This window comes from Talaromyces marneffei, chromosome 3 (assembly GCF_009556855.1).
Source record: "Talaromyces marneffei chromosome 3, complete sequence".
NCBI classification, from domain to species: domain Eukaryota; kingdom Fungi; phylum Ascomycota; class Eurotiomycetes; order Eurotiales; family Trichocomaceae; genus Talaromyces; species Talaromyces marneffei.
The window spans coordinates 551298-577227 of record NC_072350.1 but is presented as its reverse complement, the minus strand read 5'-3'; the positions used below and the strand labels follow the sequence as shown (position 1 = coordinate 577227).

General features: G+C 47.1%; 12 protein-coding genes across 12 annotated transcripts; 6 read left to right on the top strand and 6 right to left on the bottom strand.

The window, feature by feature from the left end:
• Window positions 1-267: 267 nt before the first annotated feature.
• EYB26_003961 (uncharacterized protein) lies at window positions 268-2612 on the top strand (the record flags this gene model as incomplete). The annotated part of the gene is made up of 4 exons (XM_054263255.1): window positions 268-411; window positions 463-587; window positions 638-1809; window positions 1864-2612. 4 exons carry the CDS (start codon window positions 268-270, stop codon window positions 2610-2612), a joined length of 2190 nt encoding a protein of 729 aa, XP_054119230.1.
• Window positions 2613-2782: 170 nt separating this feature from the next.
• EYB26_003960 (uncharacterized protein) lies at window positions 2783-4337 on the bottom strand (the record flags this gene model as incomplete). The annotated part of the gene is made up of 7 exons (XM_054263254.1): window positions 2783-2820; window positions 2887-3207; window positions 3306-3388; window positions 3462-3844; window positions 3932-4023; window positions 4097-4133; window positions 4194-4337. 7 exons carry the CDS (start codon window positions 4335-4337, stop codon window positions 2783-2785), a joined length of 1098 nt encoding a protein of 365 aa, XP_054119229.1.
• A 717-nt stretch (window positions 4338-5054) lies between these two features.
• Window positions 5055-6111, top strand: EYB26_003959 (uncharacterized protein; the record flags this gene model as incomplete). The annotated part of the gene is made up of 5 exons (XM_054263253.1): window positions 5055-5295; window positions 5353-5475; window positions 5543-5661; window positions 5727-5811; window positions 5864-6111. 5 exons carry the CDS (start codon window positions 5055-5057, stop codon window positions 6109-6111), a joined length of 816 nt encoding a protein of 271 aa, XP_054119228.1.
• Window positions 6112-6127: 16 nt separating this feature from the next.
• On the bottom strand, window positions 6128-6951 carry EYB26_003958 (uncharacterized protein; the record flags this gene model as incomplete). Its single annotated transcript, XM_054263252.1, has 3 exons — window positions 6128-6460; window positions 6520-6698; window positions 6753-6951. 3 exons carry the CDS (start codon window positions 6949-6951, stop codon window positions 6128-6130), a joined length of 711 nt encoding a protein of 236 aa, XP_054119227.1.
• A 1013-nt stretch (window positions 6952-7964) lies between these two features.
• On the top strand, window positions 7965-9331 carry EYB26_003957 (uncharacterized protein; the record flags this gene model as incomplete). Its single annotated transcript, XM_054263251.1, has 3 exons — window positions 7965-8201; window positions 8258-8590; window positions 8648-9331. The coding sequence occupies 3 exons, from the start codon at window positions 7965-7967 to the stop codon at window positions 9329-9331; spliced, it is 1254 nt and encodes a 417-aa protein (XP_054119226.1).
• A 342-nt stretch (window positions 9332-9673) lies between these two features.
• On the bottom strand, window positions 9674-9948 carry EYB26_003956 (uncharacterized protein; the record flags this gene model as incomplete). The annotated part of the gene is made up of 2 exons (XM_054263250.1): window positions 9674-9795; window positions 9870-9948. 2 exons carry the CDS (start codon window positions 9946-9948, stop codon window positions 9674-9676), a joined length of 201 nt encoding a protein of 66 aa, XP_054119225.1.
• Window positions 9949-11767: 1819 nt separating this feature from the next.
• EYB26_003955 (uncharacterized protein) lies at window positions 11768-13472 on the top strand (the record flags this gene model as incomplete). The annotated part of the gene is made up of 4 exons (XM_054263249.1): window positions 11768-11861; window positions 11924-12452; window positions 12507-13393; window positions 13444-13472. The coding sequence occupies 4 exons, from the start codon at window positions 11768-11770 to the stop codon at window positions 13470-13472; spliced, it is 1539 nt and encodes a 512-aa protein (XP_054119224.1).
• A 1175-nt stretch (window positions 13473-14647) lies between these two features.
• Window positions 14648-16048, top strand: EYB26_003954 (uncharacterized protein; the record flags this gene model as incomplete). Its single annotated transcript, XM_054263248.1, has 8 exons — window positions 14648-14679; window positions 14830-14899; window positions 14959-14994; window positions 15056-15188; window positions 15245-15334; window positions 15386-15442; window positions 15490-15934; window positions 15994-16048. 8 exons carry the CDS (start codon window positions 14648-14650, stop codon window positions 16046-16048), a joined length of 918 nt encoding a protein of 305 aa, XP_054119223.1.
• Window positions 16049-17465: 1417 nt separating this feature from the next.
• On the top strand, window positions 17466-20119 carry EYB26_003953 (uncharacterized protein; the record flags this gene model as incomplete). The annotated part of the gene is made up of 3 exons (XM_054263247.1): window positions 17466-17555; window positions 17616-19833; window positions 19899-20119. 3 exons carry the CDS (start codon window positions 17466-17468, stop codon window positions 20117-20119), a joined length of 2529 nt encoding a protein of 842 aa, XP_054119222.1.
• Window positions 20120-20330: 211 nt separating this feature from the next.
• On the bottom strand, window positions 20331-21251 carry EYB26_003952 (uncharacterized protein; the record flags this gene model as incomplete). Its single annotated transcript, XM_054263246.1, has 1 exon — window positions 20331-21251. One exon carries the CDS (start codon window positions 21249-21251, stop codon window positions 20331-20333), a length of 921 nt encoding a protein of 306 aa, XP_054119221.1.
• A 633-nt stretch (window positions 21252-21884) lies between these two features.
• On the bottom strand, window positions 21885-23612 carry EYB26_003951 (uncharacterized protein; the record flags this gene model as incomplete). The annotated part of the gene is made up of 4 exons (XM_054263245.1): window positions 21885-22408; window positions 22459-22829; window positions 22884-23256; window positions 23312-23612. The coding sequence occupies 4 exons, from the start codon at window positions 23610-23612 to the stop codon at window positions 21885-21887; spliced, it is 1569 nt and encodes a 522-aa protein (XP_054119220.1).
• A 1086-nt stretch (window positions 23613-24698) lies between these two features.
• On the bottom strand, window positions 24699-25736 carry EYB26_003950 (uncharacterized protein; the record flags this gene model as incomplete). Its single annotated transcript, XM_054263244.1, has 4 exons — window positions 24699-25123; window positions 25171-25530; window positions 25580-25592; window positions 25653-25736. The coding sequence occupies 4 exons, from the start codon at window positions 25734-25736 to the stop codon at window positions 24699-24701; spliced, it is 882 nt and encodes a 293-aa protein (XP_054119219.1).
• Between the last annotated feature and the right edge of the window lie 194 nt (window positions 25737-25930).

Here is a 25930-nt window from a genome sequence, read left to right as displayed (position 1 = left end):
GAGACGAGGTTTATTGTTGTCACTCTCTTTGGTCGTTTGATGCACTGTATTCGTGCTCGTCTGGCAGATTCGGTCATTTAGCTGGCTCTCCCTGACTATCTCTGCAGTTGCCCTTGAAAACACGGTTACCGTGACCTCCCGACGACCGGTCAACTTGATATCTTTTTCACCAGCCCCGCACCGAAGAGTCAGACGGAGAATATCATTATCACCACAACCACGATTCTGTCTATGCGCTCTGCTCGATAGATCAGCACAACAAGCGCCATGGGTCCGAAGCAAAAAGGCGGTGGTGGAGGAAACAAGCAAAAGGGAAATGCGACCGAAGAAGTCGAAGAGACCCTGCAAGCAGTTGTGTTTGCGGATACCTTCGAGACTAGATTTGAGCCATTTACTTTGGAGAAGCCTAGGGTAGGTCCCAAACTGAGCTGTGGTGGTGGTGTTCAAGACTGACGATGATAGTGCCTCCTGCCGCTGGCTAATACTCCCCTGATCGAATATACGCTGGAATTCCTGGCTAATGCAGGCGTACAAGATGTGTTCCTCTACGGAGGAGCACACTCCAATTTGCTGGAGAAGCATATCAGGTATGCCGTAAACTTGTTTATGGAGTGCTCAAGCTAATGAAGGGATAAAGTACATCCCGATGGAAAGCATCATCCTCACCCTTCAAAAAACTCACCTTCCTCAAATCCACCTCCACCTCCGTCGGAGACGTCATGCGCGACCTAGACGGCAAACACCTGATCACCGGCGACTTCATCGCCGTCAGCGGCGACGTCGTCAGCAACTTCCCCATCGACGAAGCCCTCTCCAAGCACCGCGCGCGTCGCCAAACAGACCGAAACGCAATCATGACCATGGTATTGCGAGAGGCCGGTGCCCAACACCGCACAAAATCGTCTTCCGTCTCGCCTATCTTTGTGGTTGATCCCACAAAGGATCGGTGTTTACACTATGAGGAGATTGATCATCATTCTCATGCCGATGGGCCGGCACGGTTGACTATTGATACTGAGCTTCTTACGACGCATGCAGAACTCGATATTCGTCAGGATTTGATCGATTGTAATATCGATATTTGCACGCCGGATGTGTTGAGTCTCTGGTCGGATAGTTTCGATTATCAGGCTCCTCGTAAACACTTTCTGTACGGTGTCTTGAAGGATTATGAATTGAACGGGAAAACGATCCATACGCATATCATCAAGGAGCACTATGCGGCTCGAGTGAGGAATCTAAAGGCCTATGATGCGGTTACGAAGGATATCATATCTCGCTGGACATACCCGCTTTGTCCAGACACGAATCTGCTTCCGGGACACACCTACGAGTTGCGACGGGGAAATATATACCAGGAACAAGGGGTGATATTAGCTCGTTCCTGTGTAGTTGGAAGGCGGACAGTGATTGGTCAGGGAACGAGTATAGGTGACAAAACCACTGTCACGAATTCGGTCTTAGGCAGGAATTGCCGGATAGGCAAGAATGTGGTTCTTGACGGAGCTTATATCTGGGATGGAGCTGTCATTGGCGATAACACAGAGATTCGTCAGGCGATTGTAGCGGACAGTGTTGTTGTGGGCGATAATTGCAAGATCGAGCCGGATGTTTTGCTGTCGTATGGTGTCAAGATATCGAACGGGATCACGGTCGCCGAGGGCACTCGAGTTACTGTTGCGCCGTGCGAGGATGGCTCGGTTCCTGAAACGGATAGGCAGATTGTGGGTAGCGAAGGACGAGGGTATGAATATGTTGGCGAGGAAGATGAGGATGACGAGGATATCCGTAGCGAATCCTCTGGTCTAAGTATGTCCTTCTATCACACTCTTTTATTCCTGTTACCAATGCTGACCTGACCAGTCTACAACATGGCCAATCTATCTCTCTCCACCGACTCCATCTCTACGCTATCAAGCGAACTTTCCGCTGACGATGAGTATTTCCACGGCCAACGAAGCGACAGCTTCGGAACTTCCGTGTCCGAAGACGAAGACCACGACCACTTCCAACACGACGCATCCAACAATCTGTACGAAAGTATGCGTGACGGCGTGTCGTCCGATGTGGTCGCCCTCGAACTAGTCAGTCTACGTATGAGCGCCAACGCATCGGACCACCAAGTCCGGCACGCAGTCGCTTCGTCATTCATGAAACGCATCTCCCAATTGGTCACCGAATCCAGCAAGAGCGCCGGCGACGCAGTCCACGACGTCTTTACACGCTACAAAGACGTCGTCGACCGATGTCTATTTGACAAGAACAAGGAGCAGAAAACAGATCAAATTGATATGTTGCTGCAGATACAGCAGGACCTCGTCCATCGCACCAAGGGAGATACCATTCTTTTATTTGCAGCGAAGGAGCTGTATGATCTAGACATTATTGAGGAAGAGGCGTTTGAGGCTTGGTGGGCTGATGAGCGGTCTACTGCTACGGAGGAGATGAAGAAGGTGAGAGCTCAGACGCAGCAGTTTGTGGATTGGTTGGCGAATGCGTCGGAGGAAGATGATGACGATGGTGATGATGATGATGATGACAGTGATGAAGATGAGAGCGACGAGGAGGATGACGATGACGATGATGCCGGGGATGAGGATAGTGATGAGTAAGTGATTTGACGATTTGTAGATATACCTAGAAGTAGCCAAAAGAAGCCATGGATTCAAGCGATACGATACTGTTCTCAGCCACATGCACCTGTTCTATCATAAAGAAGTTGTTGGTATAATAATGTGCTGTAGTTACCTATGCTTTTGTTGGAAATAATCTAAATAGCCACCTATGTAACAGTGTTTTCATGCACAGGGTTATCCAAGCCTGGACAAATCGATGTCATTAAACGCCTCAATTAGACCTATTCAAAACTTCGTTGTACGTAGATACCTCTGTCTACAGATGGTGGCTCCGTCTGTTCATTCTGATGAGAAGTATCTTGCTTCTTGAGTGGAGGATCCTGGTTTGATATACTTGTGCCCAGGAGCCGAATAGGGGGATCTGATTCGTAAACCTCATGAAGAGAGAAACCCCTACTCGAGCGTGAGAAGCGGGTTGAGAAGAGAGGAATCCGTGACCAGGGAGGAGAGGAGAACTGAGATGTATAGGCCCTCATCCTCAAGAGCAGCGGTCGGAAGACTGGGAGGTTTGCTCCGACTACAGCGAGAGAGCTCTCAATAATAGTCCATGCAAATACCGGTGTGGTAAAGTCTGTGGTATATATAACACACCGTCAACTATTTTATACCGAACTTTTTTTAATGTGTTTGGGAGGAAAGACAGGTTTGAGTTCCTTGGGGGGTCCCTACAAGTGATATCGTTGATATTGGCGAAGATGCCGTGGCCAATGTTGACAAAGGTCACGAAGCGTCCAATTCCTGCGCCACAAACACTGCTCTCATGTCAGAAATATTACGTCCTATTATGTGTTTATGCCCTCAAATGGGAATATGGGTTACACTTACATGGCTCCTAGTAAAAATATGCCTGCTATGGCAATGCGATTTGTCAGGGGTAGTTGCAATCGGTAGATGATGGGAAGAGGCGAGGCTAATATCATGATATCGGTAATGAACCCACTGATCGAAACAGCGTAGTAGAATGGTATAGTCTCGACGCAGTTCGTTCTTGCATATTCAAAAGTTGTCCAGAGGATGGTAGGGTCTCTGCATTGGAATGCCGTGGCGAAGAAGAACGAGACCGCCCAGAGCACGACGATCACCATCAGGGCCGTATTCCAAATCAAGAATCGGGAATTGATAAAGAAGATTCGACGGTAAAAGCACAAGACGGACGTCTTGCTGAAACCCAGTGACGCCAGTGGCAGGAGTTGGAGAATGTAATTGCACTGCATTGTACCGTACATAACTCAAAGTCAGCATTGTTATATTGAACTTCCGCACCTGGAAGTTCTCAAGAGTCCAAGAATTCTTACTTTCTCATAGTTGGCTAGAGTTTGCGTATATACTGGCCCATTGGAATCATATTCATTTGTTTGGTGTTGTGCCATCTCTCCGATTTGCGTTCCTATAAATGATTCATATAATATCAGACCTCGCAGAAACTTGGAAGTTAACTAACAGACGTATCATTTACTTACCTACAATCATCGTTACAGCCATTCCTACTACACATATCTGACAACATTGTTAGTTTGTTCGCATACATGTAAACACCCAAGCTTTAGCCCTACTCACAGCTGCCGGTATAATCAAAGCATCGTCGACACCAAACCTAGCCTCGGAATTCGTCCGAGCCCAGAATCTCAAAGCAACGGAGACGGTTGCAAGGAGCATAAAGACCACCGCAAGGGCAATGAAATTGGCGACGGTCCACGGCATTGCGCTGGAGATACATCTAAGAAACTGTCCTCACTCGAAGAGAGCCCGTGCTGTCTGGCTATCAACCAAACAAAGAAGAAAATGGTATTTAAAAAAAAAGGAAAGACTATGGAACTAAAGGTCATGCCAATTAAACGGCCTGCTCTTTGCTTTGACAGTCTTGCGGCTTTTTGGATGCAAGTACGGTAAATGCGCAATCCTGGTGCGGTTTTTTTGCTTTGTTCAGCTTGCAGCTACATTCATATCGCCGATCAGCAGCACGCAGCTGATCGATTACCATCCTAGGCTGTCAGTACTGCCGCCGAGCAAGGGTAATTATGATATTCAATTGGTGCGTACGGACTACATATGTACATACGGTCTGGGATGCGTGATTGGGTGACAGTGGAATGTTCATGTCCTACGTACCAGGTATATCCTCTGCTTCTGAGACACATTCTACTACATACCGGTAATACGTGGGGGCCATTTCATACATGATGGACTTGTGCATATCAAAAATCAAATAAGCTGCTGAAAGTCTGCAGCCGGGTGATCCCATCGATAAACCTGAAATATGCGAGACGTACAAGCATCATGGGCTGCTTGCATGCTTAGTTGGTTTGGGGGCCGACATTCGAGGCTTCTTACAACAGAAATAGGATATACATATTAAATCTAGTGTGAATTACCGGCACGTTTACAGCAACATTTGCGAATCTACCTATTTATGAAGTAATGCGTTTAATCAACGACGAGGACGATGGAGCGACTGAGCCTCTGTATGCACAGTCCGACGATGAGCACGGCGCTTTGAAGGCAAAAGCAGGACGATACTCTGACAGAAAACGCGCTCGATTCATATGGAGCTTCGCGGTAATATGCTATCTCATCCTCATGGGTATGTACGTCAAGCTCTGGATCCGTTTCAAGGAATTAGAGTCTGAGGTGCATTCTATGAAGCCTGACCTCTTTCCATGTATGGTTATTATGCGTTCCCTATGAATATACAGGTATATTCTGACCTGACTGAAAGCTATGGCACGTTATTCAGCTTTCCGTAAAGACAGTCGGGTGTTTCCCTTGACGGTGGCAGGGACACCATTTGCAGGCGATCCAAGTCCAGAACTTGATCAAGCGTGGCACGATCTGCTTGAAGGTTTGTTGTATCTTCCAAGGTTGCATATGAAAATCCGAAGACCTCTGCTAACGCGGGAAGCTAATAGGCACTACTATTCGAGTATCAAAGGAGGATTTGGATTACTACAACGTCACTTCTCTGCCTTTGGCGGATGGTACGGGCTTCGCATCCGAACTCTTTGTGACTCATGAACTCCATTGCTTGGTAGGATGAATTCATTGGCCTGAATCATTTTGAGAAAGGTAGCATCAAGTAACAATGTTCAACAGAAGAAGGTCCGGCAATACATCTACAAGGAAGCTTACTTTGAACAAGTGCAAGGATTTGCTCGTAATGAGCTCAAAAGGCACATAGGTAGGCATTATCGTATCATCGTTTTTGCTCCAATTCTGACCACTTTATAAAGATCATTGCATTGAAACGTTGAGGCAAGGCATCATGTGTAGAGGGGATGTCTCCCTGGCTACCTATACATATATTCAAGGAAGCAACGATGTGACAGCCCGAAGTTGGGGCTCTCACCAATGTATTGATTTCGACGCACTAATTACTTGGACTCGAGAGCGCGCCGTTGACATCTTCCGTCCAGGTGTTATACCGAAACCAGAGGATCTTGGAGCAGAGCATTTCACAGAAAAGAAAGCACCACAGTAATATATAGATTACATATCTAGGTAGTATTGCTATCATTACTCAAATGGGATCCTTGAGTGTTCCAATTGTGTAGTGCATCCTCCCTTGAGATACCCCAATCATCAGCCCATGATTTCAACCGTTCAAAGTTTCTACACGTTCGTTCAGTCTGCCATCCGGAGACTCCCTGTATGGTGTAGTTCATTTCCTCTAAGTTGGAATCCGCAAGGCATATAAGTGACTGTCGTAGATACTCAAAACAATGACGGATGTGATGATGGCTGGTGCGGTGGTTCATTTCCTCAGTTTCTGCTCCCATTTGCTCGAGCAATCCGTCCATCGAGGCAAAGAAGGCTGTTCTGAGGATGTTCTAATAATGTTCCTCCTAGGTTAGCTCTTGTTTGGAAGATTGATTACCTAGGCACTCACCAAACAGTGGAGTTCATGGAATACAGCAATCCCAGCAACATTCGGCGCAAGCTCTGGGTGTTGGACGAAGCCTTTCTTTTCTGGAAATAAGGAGTCCCATAGCGCATCACTTTGTGCGCTCGACCTTTGAGGGTAAGATCCATTAAATTGCATATGGTAGTGTAGGTCACCACTAGGCTCTGCAAACAATTTCAGTTCGGCTCACTGTGCGTCTGCGTTGTTGAGAACAATACCGATAGAGGCGTATCTTGACTCATGCCCATACCACGAACCAAGGATGTACCCAAGAGCAAGCATACAAATCATACTTAATATAACCATTAAAGACAGAAAAAACTTGCGTAAAACCAGTACCCGCGATTTCCGTGACTGGAGATCGGGGACTTCATCCTCGAAGGAGGGCAGTGGAGAGTAGTGTTGGGTACTGGCCATCTCGATGAGGATATATCAGACCAGAAACATATCAAATTCATGCCGTTCTGCTCACAGCAGACAATAACGATAGATAAATCATAATTGTAGACACTTCTCTCTGGTGTAGACTTCGCTACCTAGGCACTTTTAGTCATTTTGCTTGAAGCGCAGATTGGGGGCAAAAATACGCTCTAACTAACGACTGAGCTGAATCCTATCAAAATGCAAGACAAGGCTGAGTTTAAAATACTCAATATCGTTTTTTTTTCTTGGCTTGTCTCATATGTAGGCATCTAGATATGTCAAAGAGCGTATCTAGCACGTAGCTTGTGTAATCTATTGGGCCCGGAAACAAATATGTTGTGTAACCGATTGGTTTTCACAAAATTCGACTCTCATTCTCATGCATGTGCAATCTATTTCATTTACGCGTGACAGATAGACTGCTAATGTTGTCGAATGTGGTTATGGTGTTTAATTGAATATGCCAAAAGCGAGATCGATGCCTCAATTTCTGACGCTTTTTAGGCGTTGCCATGAATGACCTCAGTCACCATCTCTTCCTAACTAACCTCAAATCTCAGAATTTAGTATTTTTGACTAGTTAATAAACACTGGACATAGTAGACAAAGGCTTCGGTGGTGGCGGATTAGGGCTTTGTCAGCCGGATTGGGCTCCAAATTGGGGTACTAGGATTCTAATTATTCGATGTTGAAATTTGGTCGGATTTAAGACTAATCAGACATTAGGTCTCGCGAGGATGGGGTGATCGACGAGCTGAAGTTAGAACTCGCATTTGCTGCAGTGGATGCCTACCCAATAAGATCCTTGTATCGTTGAAATGCTGTTGTTCTAGATGGGCTGTTCTTTGTTCCTTCCACAAACACTCATCCGCGCGATACCGGTCATTCTGTTCCTCTTAAATCACATGCGACCGTGTCCCTCGCCTTGAGGGATCATCTTCGAGCTATTCACTGTCATTTGAGTTTAATTAACATTGACTATCATTCATACAGAAGGAGTCAATACCATGGCTTCGTCTCAGAGCCGGATCGCTGAGCTGGCGACCACTGTGGCACACCACACGCAACGAGTGGACGGTTATCTTGCAGAGAAAGGTTTACCATACCCATCATTCGAAGCTGATGGTCCTGTGGACCTGGAGCTGCCACCAGAAATTGAAGAATCTCGCAACATAGTCCTCGAAGCAAGTCAAGAGCTCAATGACCTGCTCCAAGGACCGCGGGATTTACTATTCAATCATCAAGTCCGTACCGATGTCGATCCACCGTTTAACAACGGAGTAGCTAACGCTTAAAATAGCATAACCAACTGGCGTATCTAAAGTTGATATCACGCTTCGATCTCGCCAACAAAGTACCGTTAAATGGGGAAATCATGTTCGCCGATCTGGCCGCTGCTGTCGGCATTGATCGTGCTGCACTTACTTCTATTCTTCGACTTGGTATCGCGTACCGCATCTTTAAAGAGTCTCGTCCGGGAGTGATCGCCCATTCTGCAGCTTCCAGACAAATTGCAGAGGACAGCCGTGTCGCCAGTTGGGTCGGAGCCAATGTAGACGATATGTGGCCCGCGGCTGAGAAAGTTGTCGATGCTCTTGTGAAATGGCCTCTTGCGGCAGAGGCAAACCAGACTGTATGTCAAGCCTCTAAAGATATAATGACCGGGCTAATAATGTATGCTTGCATATAGGGTTTCTCACTTGCGAACGAGACAGATCAGTCGTTTTACTCTGAGCTAGAAAAAGACCCCGATCGAGCACGCCGTTTTGGTGGTGCTATGAGCTTCTTCACCACAGGCGACGGATACTCCCTTCGTCACTTAATCGACGGATATGACTGGGGTTCAATAAGTTCCGGGGGCACCGTCATTGACCTAGGTGGATCCCATGGCGATGCAGCGTTTGCTTTGGCTCGTAAATACCCCGGCCTTCATTTCATTGTCCAAGAGCTACCCCAGGTTGTCGCAAATTCCAAGGAAGAGGAGGGTCTTGATGCGAAATTCATGGTTCATGACTTCTTCGAGGAGCAGCCTGTGCACGGTGCTGATGTCTATCTCTTTCGCTGGACATTGCATAACTGGCCCGACAAGTATTGTATCAAGGCACTCAGGGCTTTGATACCTGCTCTCAAGCCGGGTGCGCGTGTCCTGATCTCAGATTTCGTCATGCCGCCTCCTGGTGTACTGCCTAATATTCTTGAGCGAAAGTTGAGAGCTATGGATGTAACAATGTTGGAAATTGGCAATGCGAGAGAACGCGATCTTGACGAGTGGATTAGTCTGTTTGGACAGGCTGATCCAAGATTCATCTTCAAAGGCATGAAACAACCACCAGGATCAAGACTAGCGATTCTGGAGATAGCGTGGGAGAAGTAGGGTTGATGTTTAAGGAGTATGACAGAGCACTAAAGCTACTCTGCTTCCAGCATTTTTCAGAGGGAAATGATATTATTTCATAAACTTCTTATTCTTATACAGCTAATCAGAGAATCGAAGCTCATCTCAAAAGCCCGACTAGTTGTACACGTATAATCCCGCCTCTATATGATATTCTCTCAACCGCGACACCCACTGTATCAACTACATACAACATATAAAATCGTAAAAAGATTAAATGGATAATTCAGAAACTAGATCTTTCACAACACCCTGAAATGGGTCTTGAGGAAGTGATTATGTCCGGCAGCAGTTCTCCCCAAATTGGAATCAAACTACTGCTCACTTTCGCCACTGGTAGCTAAACTCATCGTCCGAATCAGCTTCTGCCGGTGCTGAAGAACCATCCTGCGAGGGAGTTGTGCTGGTAGAAGCCACCGCTGCTGCTGAAACAGCGTCGGAACCTGTTTTATAATCAATAAGCACAATCCAAAAATTTACCCGACCCTTGATCAGAGAAACTACGATGTTTACTTACCGGAATCTGGTGTAGGTAGAGCGCTCACGTATAGGACACAAAGTCCTAGAGCCGAGAGGAAGATGTTCATACAGCGCATTTTTGATATTGGAAGATCACGCAAGAAGTTTGAATGATAGAGTTTTAAGGGTTATTTGGATGAATAAGGCTTGGATAAATGATTGGATATCTTTGCTTCTGGTTACCTGTGAAAGAATGTAAGTAGGGACAGATCAAATATAGAGCAGAACTGGAGAAAGCGAGCCTTTTATAGTCCATTCTCTGGGAGACATGAATAGCGGACTTTCTGGCCCCGAACGGATCTGCAATTTGCGACATACATAGGTATGTACATGATAAGTCAAATTACTTATCAGGCGTTTATTCTGTCTAGGCTATTTGCTTCCAGATGTTCAATGTTTCTGAGAGTCATTCCCCTCCGGTCGACCCTGGAGAGCTGAATGCAAGGCTGAGAAATTAAGGACACACCATAATCAGAATTCGCCGTATGCATGCTCGCATAGGTATATCCTATGCCGCCAATCGGCGATTATCCAGACATATTTCTTCTTCCTTCCAATTATAGAAGCCACAGAAGAACGAAAAATCTTCCCTACTTGATCTTCCTGAAGAATCAGCATTTTAGGGTTTCCTCGCCCTAACCCTAGGTATAAAAGTCTTGGCGCTATATTAGCTAACTCTCAACGCTTTTTTGTTTCTTTGTTCCTGATTATCGCTGTTTCATTAGTCAATCCTTTAGCATCTCAATTAGTTAAGTGCCTATTGCATGTTATTTAACGTTTCATGGTATCTGGATTGCGGATGGGGAATCTCTGGAATGAAGCGCTTGTTCCTATCTAGGCTTCCTGGAAGCCAGAAGTACTTCGTACGCCTGGTTTCTACTTGTAGTTTTTCGAGTCAGTTTTTTGCAGTCTCTCCAAATTTCCTGAGTCAGTTCCTTACACCTGTCTATATTGATAGAGCATTGTCGCTTGAGCGCAGAAATCCGTCAAGATTCAATATTCGCTGTCGTGCCTTATATTACAGGCATCAATACACAACTCACCTGCTGACATTTGACCCCGCCCTTCTATTCCTCACTCACTTTCGACTCATTTTACTCTCATTTAATTTCACTTTCTTATTCTCTGAGATTCCAAATAATCATTCTCTGATCTGCTCAGGATTACTAACAGATACATGCCTTGGCAGTTCTCTATTGGCTGTTAGTGCGCCTTGGTCTCTCGAGATTTTTCTTTTTTTGCCGCCGTCCGTTCTGGTTTGGTCTGATCTGTATTGCTGTGTACCGTATTGGCTGTATCAATCGCCGTTTCCTTGGATCGTGACTGTGACTGTGACACCATCGGGGTCTTTCCTTTCATCTTATCTTATTTATCACCAGCACGCTTCAACCCTGAACTCCATATGATCCTCTCCATACCCGTCTAGACCTACTCTAGGAAGAAACAGGAGGACCGAAGAATAGAAATATTCTTCCTTTTCTTTCCACCCTCTTCGCTCTTTCCAAATCGCCCTGCCCCCTCTTCTGAGCCTCACCTCACCTCGCAGCTCTTCCCGATAACCCCGGAAATACCTTCACCACGCCTCCCACAACGAGAAAGAGGAAGGCAGTCGAGGAGGCGGCGACAAAAACAAAACCCATAAACACTTCGAAAAATAACGACCTCGACCGCACGAGTATACCCAAGGCTACCAGGTCAGGTGCGAGATCAGGGCTGGGCCCAGGGTCAGGGCCGAACAAGACGCTGCGGCTGGAACGGAGTGTCTCTGTGCACGAAGACGGAGAACAGTCTTTACAGACATCGTCTGAGAACAGCAAGGACAACGACAAAGGGTTCCCTCTCTCACTCAGGAAACAGGGTTCCACTTTGGTGACGCCGACCACCACAACAGGGAGCATGGATTCAGATGATGACTTCATGACTGATATTTCCAGTCGAGAGGAGGATTTCCTGGATACGCAGGATAGTGAAGATGAGAGTTTAGGCGAAGGTTTGTATATGCTTACTTGGGCAGGCTGGGCAAATTAGTGGCTAACTCTTGTGTTTGTTCAGATTTTGGCGACGACTTCGGTGACAGTTTCTCGTACGACAAAGACCTTGTACAGAAAACCAAGAAACCCTACGAAGTGGACTTCAAAGTCCTTAGCCCCGCCGACATTGAACGTGATCAAAACTCTCGGATTGCCGAAGTCTCGTCGATTCTCGGCTTACCTCCGGAATCAGCTGGTATTCTCCTACGATTCGCACGATGGAACAGGGAAAAGTTGATCGAGTCCTATATGGACAGGCCAGAAGAGATCCTGGAAGAGGCAGGGTTGGGCCACAGCTTTGAAGCAAACCCTAAGACGGAAGTTGTGCCTGGTTTCATGTGCGAGATTTGCTGCGAGGATGGTGACGATTTACAAACTTATGCTATGCGATGTGGCCATCGGTTTTGCGTGGATTGTTTTAGACATTATCTTTCACAAAAGATCAAGGAGGAGGGTGAGGCGGCCAGGATTCAGTGTCCACAGGATCATTGTCACCGGATTGTTGATTCCAAGTCGCTCAACTTACTCGTGACAGATGACCTCAAGGATAGGTAAGTTTCCTTTATGCAAGAGACTCTCGAGGGTAAACGTACTGACCTTGATAGATACAAAACGCTACTCACTCGGACATATGTCGACGATAAAGACAACCTTAAATGGTGTCCCGCTCCGAATTGCGAATTTGCCATAGATTGCGGCGTCAAGGCTAGAGATTTGAACAAGATTGTACCCACGGTGCACTGCGCATGTAAACATAGTTTCTGTTTTGGATGTGGTCTGAACGATCATCAACCGCCACCCTGTTCGTTGGTCAAGATGTGGTTGAAGAAGTGCGAGGACGATTCCGAGACGGCAAACTGGATTTCAGCAAACACAAAGGAATGTCCCAAATGCTTGTCGACTATTGAGAAGAACGGCGGATGCAATCACATGACGTGCCGCAAATGTAAACATGAGTTCTGCTGGATGTGCATGGGACTTTGGTCCGAACACGGAACTAGTTGGTACAACTGCAATCGATACACAGAGAAGTCTGGCTCCGATGCTCGGGATGCTCAAGCACGGTCTCGCGCATCACTTGAACGATACCTACATTATTACAATCGATATGCCAATCACGAGCAGTCAGCCAAGCTGGACAAGGACTTGTATCTCAAGACCGAGAAGAAGATGACCAGTCTTCAGTCTCAGTCCGGCATGTCCTGGATCGAAGTTCAATTCTTGGATACAGCTTCTCAAGCATTGCAGCAATGCCGTCAGACGCTCAAATGGACCTATGCGTTTGCCTACTACTTGGCGCGAAACAACCTCACTGAGATCTTCGAGGATAACCAGAAGGATCTGGAGATGGCAGTAGAGAGTTTGAGTGAGATGTTTGAGAAGCCGATCGCCGAATTGGCGGAGCTGAAAGTAGACATTCTTGATAAAACGGCTTATTGCAATAAGCGTCGAGTCATTTTGTTGAGCGACACAGCGGAGAATTTGAAACAACGTGAGTTATTACCCAGAGAGCGCGAGGAGACTATACTGACTGCTGGACAGATGAATGGAAATTCAACGTTGAATTATGATGATTAGATTGACGACCCCTACCGACCATCCTGTGTATTTATTGTCTTCGGCCTGGCATGTTGTGTTTTATTTCAAGAAACGATCCATACTCAGAAGCGATTTCATGCCTCTCTATCTCACTCATTACGATCTGTTTCAAAGATCATGTGCATACAAACAACAACTCTTTAACTAGTCTGAATACATCTAGCATCCTAGACCTGGCCTGTACTCCGTAGCGTGTTTCTACTCCGTCTCCGTAGCGTTGGTACGGTAGATACGTAGCCCTAGACACAGCCTCTTCAGTCCTCCGCAATCGGACATGGCTGCAACGGTGGAAAGCCGCGGAAAAGCGAGCCACCGCCAAACATCCCAGAAAAAGAAATGCTCAGCACAGAACCGGACATGAATTGCCACGCGGCTTGCTCTTTCTGTCTCATATTTTTGTTCCTTTACACGTATCCGTACTACAGAGTAATAGATAACTGCAAAAACTCACATGAAGAAATAACGTACACAAGGCCGGAGTTACTGCATAGGGCAGTTCGGGCCGGTGTTGGCGCTTAGTGGATTTCCTCGGTAAGAGTTTGGGGAATCAATCAGTTTTTGATCTGATAAGAGACTGTTCATTGTATTGGAGGGAGGGTCTGTACCCTTGATGCAGTGAGGCAATCTCTTTGTATATTCATTCATTCTTTATTGGAGGGTATGGACCAATAAAAAGAGAAAGGGAGAGAAAAAAAGATATACTATGTAGTAGAAAAGACAGGATTAATAAAAAGACCAGGCCGAGGTGGTTCTGTTTAGTCAACCAGCGTGCTCATCCTTAGTTAACTTCGGAAGGTGAGATGCCTAAGTTAGCTACGGTAGCGTAATGCAAACCGAGCAAAACAGAGCTACAACTCCAATTTCCGCTAGACTTTTTATCTCCTCCCTCCATTCCGACTTCTCTTAACCAACAATCACTCCAGCTGATTATTATTATTATTACTCCTACTGCATTTATCTCTCCTCTCCCTCATCTTATTCGCCACGATTCTCTTAGCAACAAAAAACGTCAGAGCAGAGAATACGTCCGAAACTTATTCTTCCTACTGCGCTTCGCCCGTCGCTACCCGTTCAATCCATCAAAATAACTTCCTCCAGCAGTCAGCTTGCGGCTCCGGCTGCGCCTTCAGAGCTTTTACCAGCTCGGATGGCGGATCAGATTCCTGGAGAGGAGTATGAGTATGTTTTTCTCCCCTCCAGATTTTCGCACGGGGTTGGGTCGGAGTCGGAGGCGGAGTTTTGCGCCATGATTCAATTGCCGTGAACAATTAATTTTATGGAAGATTTTTGATGAACTGTGTTGCATAAGCTAACGTCTCTGCAATACAGGTATGAAGCTCTTCCTTCGAATTATGGCTTAGGACATAATATGTTAGCAGGGGCTTTCGCGGGTATTGCGGTATGGCTCTTATGCAATTCAAGACAAAGAGTGGAGAGATGGACTGATTCATGGAATAGGAGCATTCGGTTATGTATCCGGTTGATTTGTTAAAGGTTTGTTTTTACGTCCAGTTCATATTTCATGATGTGGGCAGGATTATTGACTTTTTTTCAGACGCGAATGCAAGTTTTACATCCGGCCTCCGGCGGGCTTTATACCGGTATCACGAATGCGGTGTCGACTATCTATCGAATTGAAGGTTGGAGGACGTTGTGGAAGGGTGTTTCGAGTGTGATTGTGGGTGCCGGTATGTGATATACACGGGATTAGGGGTTTTGTGAACAATGGCTAAATACTTGGCAGGTCCTGCCCACGCTGTCTATTTCGGTACATATGAGGCAGTCAAGGAGTTAGCGGGTGGAAATGAGGATGGCCATCATCCATTTGCTGCTGGTAATTTAATCTCATGAGATGCGATGAAGGAGGATACTGATTTCTTTGCAGCTCTGAGCGGTGCCTGCGCCACTATCGCCAGTGACGCACTCATGAATCCATTCGATGGTATGTTCGCCTGGCGATTTTTGATTTCGTCGTGCTAATTTGAACAGTCATCAAACAGCGCATGCAGGTCCACGGTTCCGTCCACAAGTCGCTTGCGCAATGTGCCAGAACAGTCTATCGAATGGAAGGCCTCCAGGCTTTCTACGTCTCGTACCCGACCACCCTCAGCATGACCGTCCCCTTTACCGCCACTCAATTTGTCGCTTACGAGTCAATATCGAAAGTTATGAACCCATCTAAGGAGTATGATCCATTCACCCATTGTATTGCGGGAGGTCTTGCTGGTGCCGTGGCAGCTGCAATTACGACACCACTCGACGTGATCAAGACACTTTTGCAAACTCGAGGCCTGGCCACGGACCAAGAAGTTCGCACTGCGCGAGGGTTGTTCAATGCTGCTGCTATCATTAAGCGCCAGTTCGGATGGGCCGGTTTCCTGCGTGGACTGCGACCTCGTATTATTTCGACCATGCCCAGTACGGCGATTTGCTGGTGAGTACACGCCGTTACTTCTAACCGCAGGCTTGAGGAGACAGACTAACAAGGCAAAGGACTTCGTATGAAATGGCCAAAGCCTACTTCAAGAACCAAATGTCCGAAAAATAAACCAACCACACTGTTTCTTTACGAATATCGTGCGTATCGACATGACACCCTCGGCGAACCGGACAGATCTCTCTACATCCGCTTTCCCTCATAAACACCATTTCTCTAAAAACCGATACGAACGAACAAGAGTTAAAGAACGTCATCTTCGTCCGCATTTTTCCCCCTCGAACTTCCTCCGATCCCAGAGAGGCCAACAGGCTATTTATCTAGCTGGCTGCTCACGACTTTTCCTCACATCGTAACATTCCATCCATTACAGCAATGTATATTGTTGCCTAGCATTTCCATCATAACCTTGCAAAGGACTATGAATATTCACATCACAACATCAAACGTTTGATTCGGCGTGTCTTGTCTTCATTAGCATGAAGTACTTTATTTTGGTGTCTCGTCCGAAGTTGGGATTCCTTCATACAGCAGCATTTCTTGTGCTTCGTTTTATCGGCGTTCAAGGGGGGGCAATAAAAGAACCTATAAAGACCTGGGAGAAAACGGGTGTTCTTTTTCTTCTTTTTTATCATCTACTTGCTCACCTGGATTCTTGGGGTGTTTTATTTATCCTCATGGTTTTGTGTCTTCTTGTTCAAGGTGTTTAATGTTGTGTTTAACATGTAATCATAGATGATATGTAGAAGAAGGGTTGTTTGTCTTTTTTTTTTTTTTTTTTTTTTTCCATTTTCATTTGGTGAGCAATTGGTGAATTGGGGAAGGAGATGAGATAAATAATATGCAGTCAAACAATATACAGATTGCCTGACCAAGATGCTTCAAAAGTAACCATAGCAGATTGCTGCGAAAATGTGTACCGTAATTACGCTGTAATGGTATTAGGATTTCACTACGTCACTGGCTTGTTCGACCGATCTTCGCCCTCGTAGGCTTTACAGCCCAGATCTGGTCGTGTACCGACGAGTACGTTACTTACAAAATTACGCTATTACAGGTTAATCCACTTTATAATGACTACAATCTTTCTAATATAATTCAATCAGGAACAAAATATACCTTATTACAAGAGCAATGACTCTACCTGCTCATTAATGGTAGACTGCAGCTGCAACAAACATAAGGTATGTGACTAGCTCAAAGCAGCTCGACTAAAACGAAGATCAAATACAGGCCGAGTAACGACGTCACGCGAGAAGACCCATCAAACTGCCCACCCAGACTCTGAGAACAGTCTCACTCCATTCACTCTCTGGGTGCTCAGCCAGGTCTCGAACAGAAGAACCCTACGAACTCCTATACAAAATATTCAATTTGATTCTCTCTTTGTTTCGTTCATCAGACAAAACATTCATTCCATGGTCACGCCCCTCATCCGACTCCCCTCACTGGACCTCCGAGAGCAACTGCGAGAACTCCTCTGAACGAACAATCGCATGGCGAGCTCGTATCCGCGTCTCCCTTCTAGATGATGCGCTTAAAGCCCTCGTCTTCCATGCAGAAGACGTACGACGAGTGCTATTTGATGTGCTCTACTGCCGTCTACTTTGAGGGACAGGTCTGTCTCCCCTCTTAGAAGAAAAAATAAAAATTCATACTCACATTTTCTGTTCTATAGAACAACGAATCTGAAGCCCTACGATCATGGCGCTCCGCCCTCGAAACTATATACTATCACAACGCCTACCGCGTTCCGCCCAATTACGTCCCCAAAACCGAGACGGAAAAGGCTCTTCAGGACTCCCTCCGACAACTCGAATTACAATGCAAGGAACGAGTGAACTTGTTAGAAGCGCTACAGGAAAGTAGAAAAGAGGCCGCCGCCAACGATGAGAGTACTGAAGAGAAAGATCCGGCGAAATCAACAGGTCTGAGACCGCCGAAATTGGAGAAGGGAAAGAAACCGTTGATGAGTACAGGCAATGCGAGCAGTAAAACTAGCGCCCCGCTCGGATGGATTGGGAATGGAACTATACCTGCGGTCGATTATATGGATATATCGAAACCGCCGCCTCTACCAGTGAGACCGTCGGCGGCTGCGGCGGCGGTGTCATCGACGCCGACTACGTCTCATGAATTGAAAGACACGGCTCCTTCGTCTTCGTTGCCTCACAAACTTTCGCCGTCACCTATTCCGCCTGCTGCGCCTTTGCCGAGTATACCGCTTACGAAGGCATCATCTCGTGGCTCGAGTCCGGAACGAAGGAAAATTATGCTTACGACGCTGCGTCAGAAGAAAGATCTCAAAAAGCCAAAGTACAAATCGTCGTCTTCTAGCCCTAGTGGTACTGGGCCGGCGGCGTCAAAAGCCGCTGGTCTTGCCTGGGGGACGATCAAGAAGAAGCCAGTACCTCTTGCGGCAGAGTCTAGTGATTCCGACTTGCGTAAGGACACTGAGTCTAGGCAAAGACTGTCTAGTGAAGATATATCCCGGAAGATTGGACAGCAAAAGGCTGCTAGCAGTCCGTTCTCTTCAGATTATATTCCGAGTTCGAACTGGCGTGAACCTGCGTATGCGGATCAAGCCCCTTCGCCGGGTTTGTCCTCATCACAGATTGATTCTGCTGCGGCTGCCGCCTCAAAGTCACTTACAGCGGACGCATTGTCTAAACCGCCGCCAGCGGCACCTAAACCATCTATCAAGTCACTACCTCCGACAAAATATCCCTCTTATCGGAAAGAATATCCTTCACACTCGGCCCCTCTCCCCAGTGAGAGGAATATCAGAACTCCACCACTCAACCGATCGACTTCAGCAACGCAGACGCCGACGGTATCATCATCTACAGGTGAGGCTTCAGAGCAACCGTCACGAAGAAAACTCCCCAAATCACAGTCCACACCGCGGGCATTGAACTCTGGTGGAGCAAATCGAGCATCTGTCTCGTCAACCAGTGGAGACGAACCAGCTCGCCCACCACCACGAAAGTCAGATGCAAGTTTGGACGGTGCTGCTGCTTCTGTTTCACGGAAGCCAAAGCCTCCTGCGCCAAGGCGTAAGCCGAGAATTACGCCGCCATCGAGCGATCAGGACTCTCCTGGGGAGGAAAGATCGTCTGAACGCGGAGACGAAGATCCTAAATTACGAGACATTATGAAGAATCTGCCTAGGGGTATTGATGTCAACGCGGCTCGACAGATTCTGAATGATGTAGTCGTTAGAGGCGACGAGGTGCATTGGGATGATGTCGCGGGATTGGAAACGGCCAAAAAGGCGCTCAAAGAGGCTGTGGTATACCCATTCTTACGGCCTGATTTGTTCATGGGGTTACGAGAACCTGCTCGAGGCATGCTATTGTTTGGGCCACCGGGTACAGGAAAGACGATGCTTGCGAGGGCGGTAGCGACGGAGTCGAAATCAACATTCTTCTCCGTCTCTGCGTCGACATTAACCTCGAAATGGCATGGAGAAAGCGAGAAACTTGTTCGTGCATTATTCGGACTCGCCAAAGCATTAGCGCCTTCGATCATTTTCGTAGACGAGATTGATTCTTTGCTTTCGACAAGATCATCTGGAACGGAACATGAAGCATCTCGTCGATCCAAAACAGAGTTTCTGATACAATGGTCCGATCTCCAACGAGCGGCGGCAGGGCGAAATCAATCAACTGATAAAGGTAACGACGGAGGCGGCGATCCAAGTCGCGTGCTTGTTCTGGCAGCAACAAATCTACCTTGGGACATTGACGAAGCCGCTCGACGCCGGTTCGTGCGACGCCAATACATCCCTCTCCCTGAGGATCATGTCCGCGAACAACAGATCCGCCGATTACTCAGTCACCAGACCCATGAAATGTCGAATGAGGATATAGAAGTTCTCGTCAAAGTCACCGAAGGTAACCTCCCGTCCCCTTCTTACACCCTCATCCTAAAAATTACACATCCTAATGTTTGCTGGCAGGCTTCTCAGGCTCCGATATAACCGCCCTCGCCAAAGACGCCGCCATGGGACCCCTGCGCAATTTAGGGGAGGCACTGCTTCACACACCCATGGATCAGATTCGACCGATTCGATTTGAGGATTTCGAGGCGAGTCTGTATACCATCCGACCCAGTGTGGGGAAAGATGGGTTGAAGAAGTATGAGGATTGGGCGAAGGAGTATGGGGAGAGAGGGGGATAGACATATCACCACCATGTGTATACAGAACCTCTTATTAGGGAAGTAAGTATACATATACTTATAAATGTATTGTATGATTAGAGAATGAATACAATTCATACATGAAGGAATTATAACATGAATTTATCTAATTTTATAGTGACAAAATAAATGTACAGACCAACAGTTAACTTACATCGTACACCACCAATGAACGAACAAAAAAAATATCTTAAGCACTAGCCTGACTCTGAGCAGCAGCAGCAGCAGCAGCAGAAGCAGTAGCCCGTTCAATAACCAGCCCCCTAATCCGTCCAACATGCTCCTTGCTCTCTACAACCCGTCTCGTCACCTGCTCAATATCTCCCTCCTTTCCTTCCTGTTCAGCGACCTTAGCAGCTTTCCTCAGCAGCTTGACCATCCTCTTCTGCACCATCTCCTCCTCCCTTTCCTGTCTTGTAGGCACAGCGGGCCGATCCTCCACTCCAACGCCAAAAGGCGCAATAATCCGCTCAACAACATGTCTCACATTCGGTGCCCGGGGAGCCCCCGACGAGAATTCAATGACATCCCCCTCCCGCAACGAATTGCGCGGGTCATGCACGAGATAGGTCGTTGTCTTGGGGTAGTATTTCCGAATCTTCCGGTCCCATTCGCGGTGTTGGTAGGCTACGCGCACGGTTTTGGACATAAGGCCGACGCTGGTGACGGTGCCGCGTTTGAGGGTGTAAGGGTATTGCCTGATGGAAGGGGGAGGTATATTCGAAGGCCATGCTGTTTGGTCTGAAGGGAGAAGCTCTTCTTCGACTTCCTTAACTTGTTCGATTATGGGAATTGGTTTGATGGTTTGGGGTTCTGCTGTGCTGGATGCTGATGCCAGGTTTTGTGCGTCCAGTTGTTGTTCTTGTTGTGCTTCTAACGGTGTTGCTGCTTGCTCCTCAAGCTGGTTCTCGGCGTTTTCATCTTTCTTCGCGGCTTGCTCCTGGGGTTTGTCGCCCGATAAAAAGGTCCAGATTGATCGTCTTGGCTGCGAAGCGTTGATGGCGGCAGCATATCGGGTCTGTAGGGGAAATGTGCTCGCAAGTCTTGTTGAGGATCTTGCTGCTGTCGAGGAGAGAAGCAAGCTGCTTCTGAGGATATTGCTGGGTGCCATGTTTATATAGTCAAGGTGGTTCTGGTCGGGGAGAGGTAGGTGTAAATTTTTCAAGAGTTGACGCACGCTCACTGCGTCAATCGTGCGATTGCCCAGGAATCCTCCAGTCCAGAAAATTGAGATGCGGCCGATCTGCCTCAATTCCCTCGGTAGTGTCGCTGTGAAAGTTGCGCTTGCTAGAATTGAAGCAAGATCGTAAATTTGTCTGATGGTACGAACGGAGTTGTTACGGATCGGATTTCTCGCTGTGTTTGCACTGTTTGTTATCCACTTCAACATCCCACTTTTGGCCAATCAGCGATGTACGCTCGATCTTGTGAATAACTACGTATTAGGTCCATATTGTTGGAAAATAGAAAATCAAGGGGGTATAGATTTGTGTATATTGTATTGCTAGATATTAGTAACAAGCTGCTCAACATAAATAGTGTACATGTAAATCGTTTATTACCATCTTGTTACTGACGGACGAATGATAAAGTCTCGTATTCAATGAGAAGTGAAAGAAAATAATCCAAACGCATACGCCATTCCGTACGCCATCCTCTGCAACTTGTTTTCTATCATGCCCTGTAGCGTCTTGTCTTGTGACTAGCCCAAGAAATAAATCTAAGATTTACTCTTCTTCTCTGCTTATTCCTCCGACAACACCACTACCGTCTCATCCGGAGCGGCTTGCTCGCCTTCGCCGTTCCCGTTCATTACAGGGCCAGACACACCAGGAACAAGAAGCGATGCTTTTCTAACTGCGACTTTCTGTTGTGATTGTGATGAGATGCGTTTCAGTTCGCTGACAAATGCTTGTCCCCAGAATCCGCTCGTGTATTTGGATACATATTTTTCGAGCTTGGAGAAGTTGAATGCTTTTTGTTCCTCGCTCATGGTCACAGCTTCCTGGTAGGCGCCGGCAAGTTCTTCGGTGTTCCAGGGGTTGACTATGATACTGCCATTGAGTGATTGGGCTGCTCCGGCAAATTCAGACAAGACAAGAACGCCGTGACGCTTGTGTTGTGTAGCGATGTATTCGTAGGCGACGAGGTTCATTCCATCGCGGGTAGAGGACACGATGCATGCGTCTGAGACGGCATACAAGGCAATAAGTTCGTCAAAGTTGACTGATTTATGCAAAAAGTGAATTGGCATGAACTCGACGGTACCTGCGTTTATTAGTCAACGATCAAGAGGTAGTGAGCAGCGTCATACGTACCAAACTTTCCATTAATCCTGCCAACGAGTTCATTGACGACTGCTCGCAGGTTCTGATATTCTTCGACATCCTGTCGGCTAGGAACTGCAACCTGTACAAGCACCACCTTGCCAACCCACTCAGGGTGGTCACTGAGGAACACTTCTAAAGCGTGTAGTTTCTGCGGGACACCCTTGATGTAATCCAAACGATCTACTCCGACCATGAGTTTCACCCCTTGGAACTTTTGTTCAAGGACCTCAATTCGTTTCTGGACTTTTTCCTTCATGAGTCCTTCCTTGAACTTGTCCGGGTCAATGCCGATAGGGAAAGCTCCGGTAGCGACAATCTTGCCTTGAAACTCGATTCCATTTGGAGTGGTTTGTAGGTTACTACAAGTAACAGCTGTCAGTATACTTTATCAACCATTTGGTATGGAGACTTACAGAAGCCGTGAGCAACTGCTCAAAAAGTGTCGTGTATAGTCATATGTGTGAAATCCAATCAAATCACAGTGCAAGACACCGAGCAAAAGTTCATTCCGCACGGGCAGGATGCGATAGATCTCACTGCTTGGGAACGGTGTGTGAAGGAAGAATCCAATCTTGACATTCTTTTTCGAGTCGCCAATCTCCTCTCGCAGCATCTCCGGTAGCAGCATCAAATGGTAGTCGTGAACCCAGACTAGATCACCATCTTGGACATCCTTGGCAACGGCTTGCGCAAACAGACGGTTCGCTTTTTTGTATGCCTCCCATGCATATTCGTCGAATGTGATTTCGCCAGGATGGTAGTGGAACAGCGGCCAGAGGATCGAATCTAGACAGGAAACGTTAGCATCTGTCGCAAAGAGCAGGCAGATCTAATCACTTACTAGAGAAACCATTGTAATGTCGATCAGCAAGCTCATCGTCAATCATAACAGGGATAGCTCCATATTCATCCTTGAGACGTTTCTGCACGACGGGAATCTCTTCTTCCGGGACCTCCAAGCCAGGCCATCCATACCACCGGAACGTCGTCGATTTCGTCAGGCCACTCAATCCACTGACGAGACCACCTGACGACATGGAAAAATCATACTTTCCATCATCCGAGCGCTTGATTGTAATAGGCAATCGATTCGAGACGAGGAGCAGTCTCGACTCCTCGGGTTGGGGTTCTTCGGAAGGCATCTTGCGATGTGTATGGATTGTATGAATCGTATGAATTGTACGAGTTGTAGATGATGGGGGGTAATCCAGACCGGGCGATTCGAGATCCGGCTCGATACAGTGTCTGCAGACGTGGGAGCTAACGTGGGGTAATGGGCGGCTTCACAACGCAATCAATTCCTTTGAGAGAATTGTCAGTAGGGTTGCCAAAGAATTGAATAACTGCACCGTCCGCATTGGGAGTCGAGTTCCTGAGTATCGCCAGAGGGAGGTAGGTGACAGGTCAAACAAGGAATGCGTCGGGTAAAAACTGGGTCGAATTCCAACAGCGGCCACGATGCTATTGACTTTTGGGGGGGGGGCACGGGTTTGGGCTGATTTAGAATGGAATGAAGGATAGATAGGAATAATGGAGATAATAATGAAGATAATAATTACCGGAGGAATGGTGGAGCAGAAGAAGGCATACAATATCGAGACGGGTAGTATGGGCAGCTCGTCTGGTTCGAATGACGTCTCTCTTTGTTCACCGGAAGCAACACTGGATGAAGACAGGACAGTCTAGACTCTCTCTCTCTTCTTCACGCAACAACACGGGGATTGCCTGGTAGAGGCAATGGCGCGGCCAGATGGGAAGATGAAGCTGTCCTCAATAACGACTTCATTGAGGGATAGAGAATAAAAATAAAGAGGGCCAGAGAGAAAGAATACGTCGGAATAAGTAATGGAGTAATCTGGAGAGCAGCGAGTACGGTATGGGACGGTTAGGTATGTATGGAGGGGCAGTCGGGCAGTGGAGACACAGACCTCAGGCCGAGATATACCTACCTAAATTCACTAATATTACAGAGTATTAGCGCCCTCCTGGTGCATGTCACCACAACTGAAAACCGCGCATTAACACGCTCATTATACAACAAGACGAATAAAAAACAGAAACCGAGCATGAGACTACGCCTCCGAATCTTACTCGTAGCCCAATACGTGCCAGACAAACCGCCAGCCAAAAGCCTATCTTAGTGCTCGACATATTCCTAGTATTTCCTATCCTTGCAAGCCACATGAGGGGAAAACAAGAAGTCGCAAGAAATCGCTCGTCTGCCGCTCTCACAGAGCAGGCCTCTGTGCTCTAAGCTGCCATTCTCCAGAATCCCGATCATGCTCAACCTTGCCCTCCGCTTCCAGCTTATTCAACACTTGAGTCACTCCATGCGACGCCGGTAAATGCAGACTCTCGGGCACATTCTTATAAATCACTTTAACCAACTGTAACGGCGTCCAGCTTAACAGCCTCTCCGGTGAGGCCTCAGCCGCTGCATCAATGTCCAATTTCCCGAATTTGAGGACTCGCAGAACTTCATTTTCGCGTTGTTGGCGATGGGTTATGTAATCGCCTATTTTTGCGCTGGATTCGTTGATTATGGCTCCGTGGCCAGGGTATGCCCGACCCGAAACTGAGTCTTTCATTTTCTTCAAGCTGGTGAGATACGTGCCGAGCTCTTCGAAGACGGCTGTTCCGTGGCCCAGGACATCTATACCATTAGCATTCTCGTCGGCCCTAAAACTAAAGTAGACGTACTATCACCCGTGAATATAGCGTCCTCCTCTTCAAATATAAAACTCATATGATCCTCCGTATGCCCCGGTGTATGAAACGCCCTCAACGTTGCGCCATCGACCTTGAATACCTGTCCATCTTGAATATTAGTCTGCCCGTCTTTCGGCTGGTGTTTGTAGACTGTAGCCTGTGGACATATTTTTAGTACATCCGGAACCCCATTAACATGATCATGGTGCCAATGTGTGAGCAATGTTTCGTGGACAACCGCATTCTCTTCCTCGAGGACTGATTGGAGCAAGGTTGCCCAGCGAGGGCGACCTTCACCGGTATCAATTAAAAGGCGTCGAGGGCCGCGGCCAACTAAGTATGTGTTTGTTCCTGGGGGATGTCAGTACACAAACCCTGTAGACGGTAGATTACAACCCACCTTGTAATGTGAACTAGGACATCCCGTTACCGTCAGTTTCTAGAGTTGCAATACGACCAGATAGGAAATTAACTTTGCCTGGATTTCCAGCTAGGATTCTGATGACTGTCGTGCTCAGTCGTTCGACTTCTGGAAGCGGCACGAGCTGAGTAGCCATGGTTGATATTCGGAGAGACCACAATAAGTTAGCAGCGCTTCGTCCGTTCCGTTAGAATATAACTCGAAAATTGAATGGATTTCCCTATATAAACGGAAAGCGACTCAAGTTTGATGCGACAGCAACAAGGTATACTGATTCGCTCCTTCGTGTGTTGGATACCTAGATAGTCAACGTCCACCAAACCTCGGCAA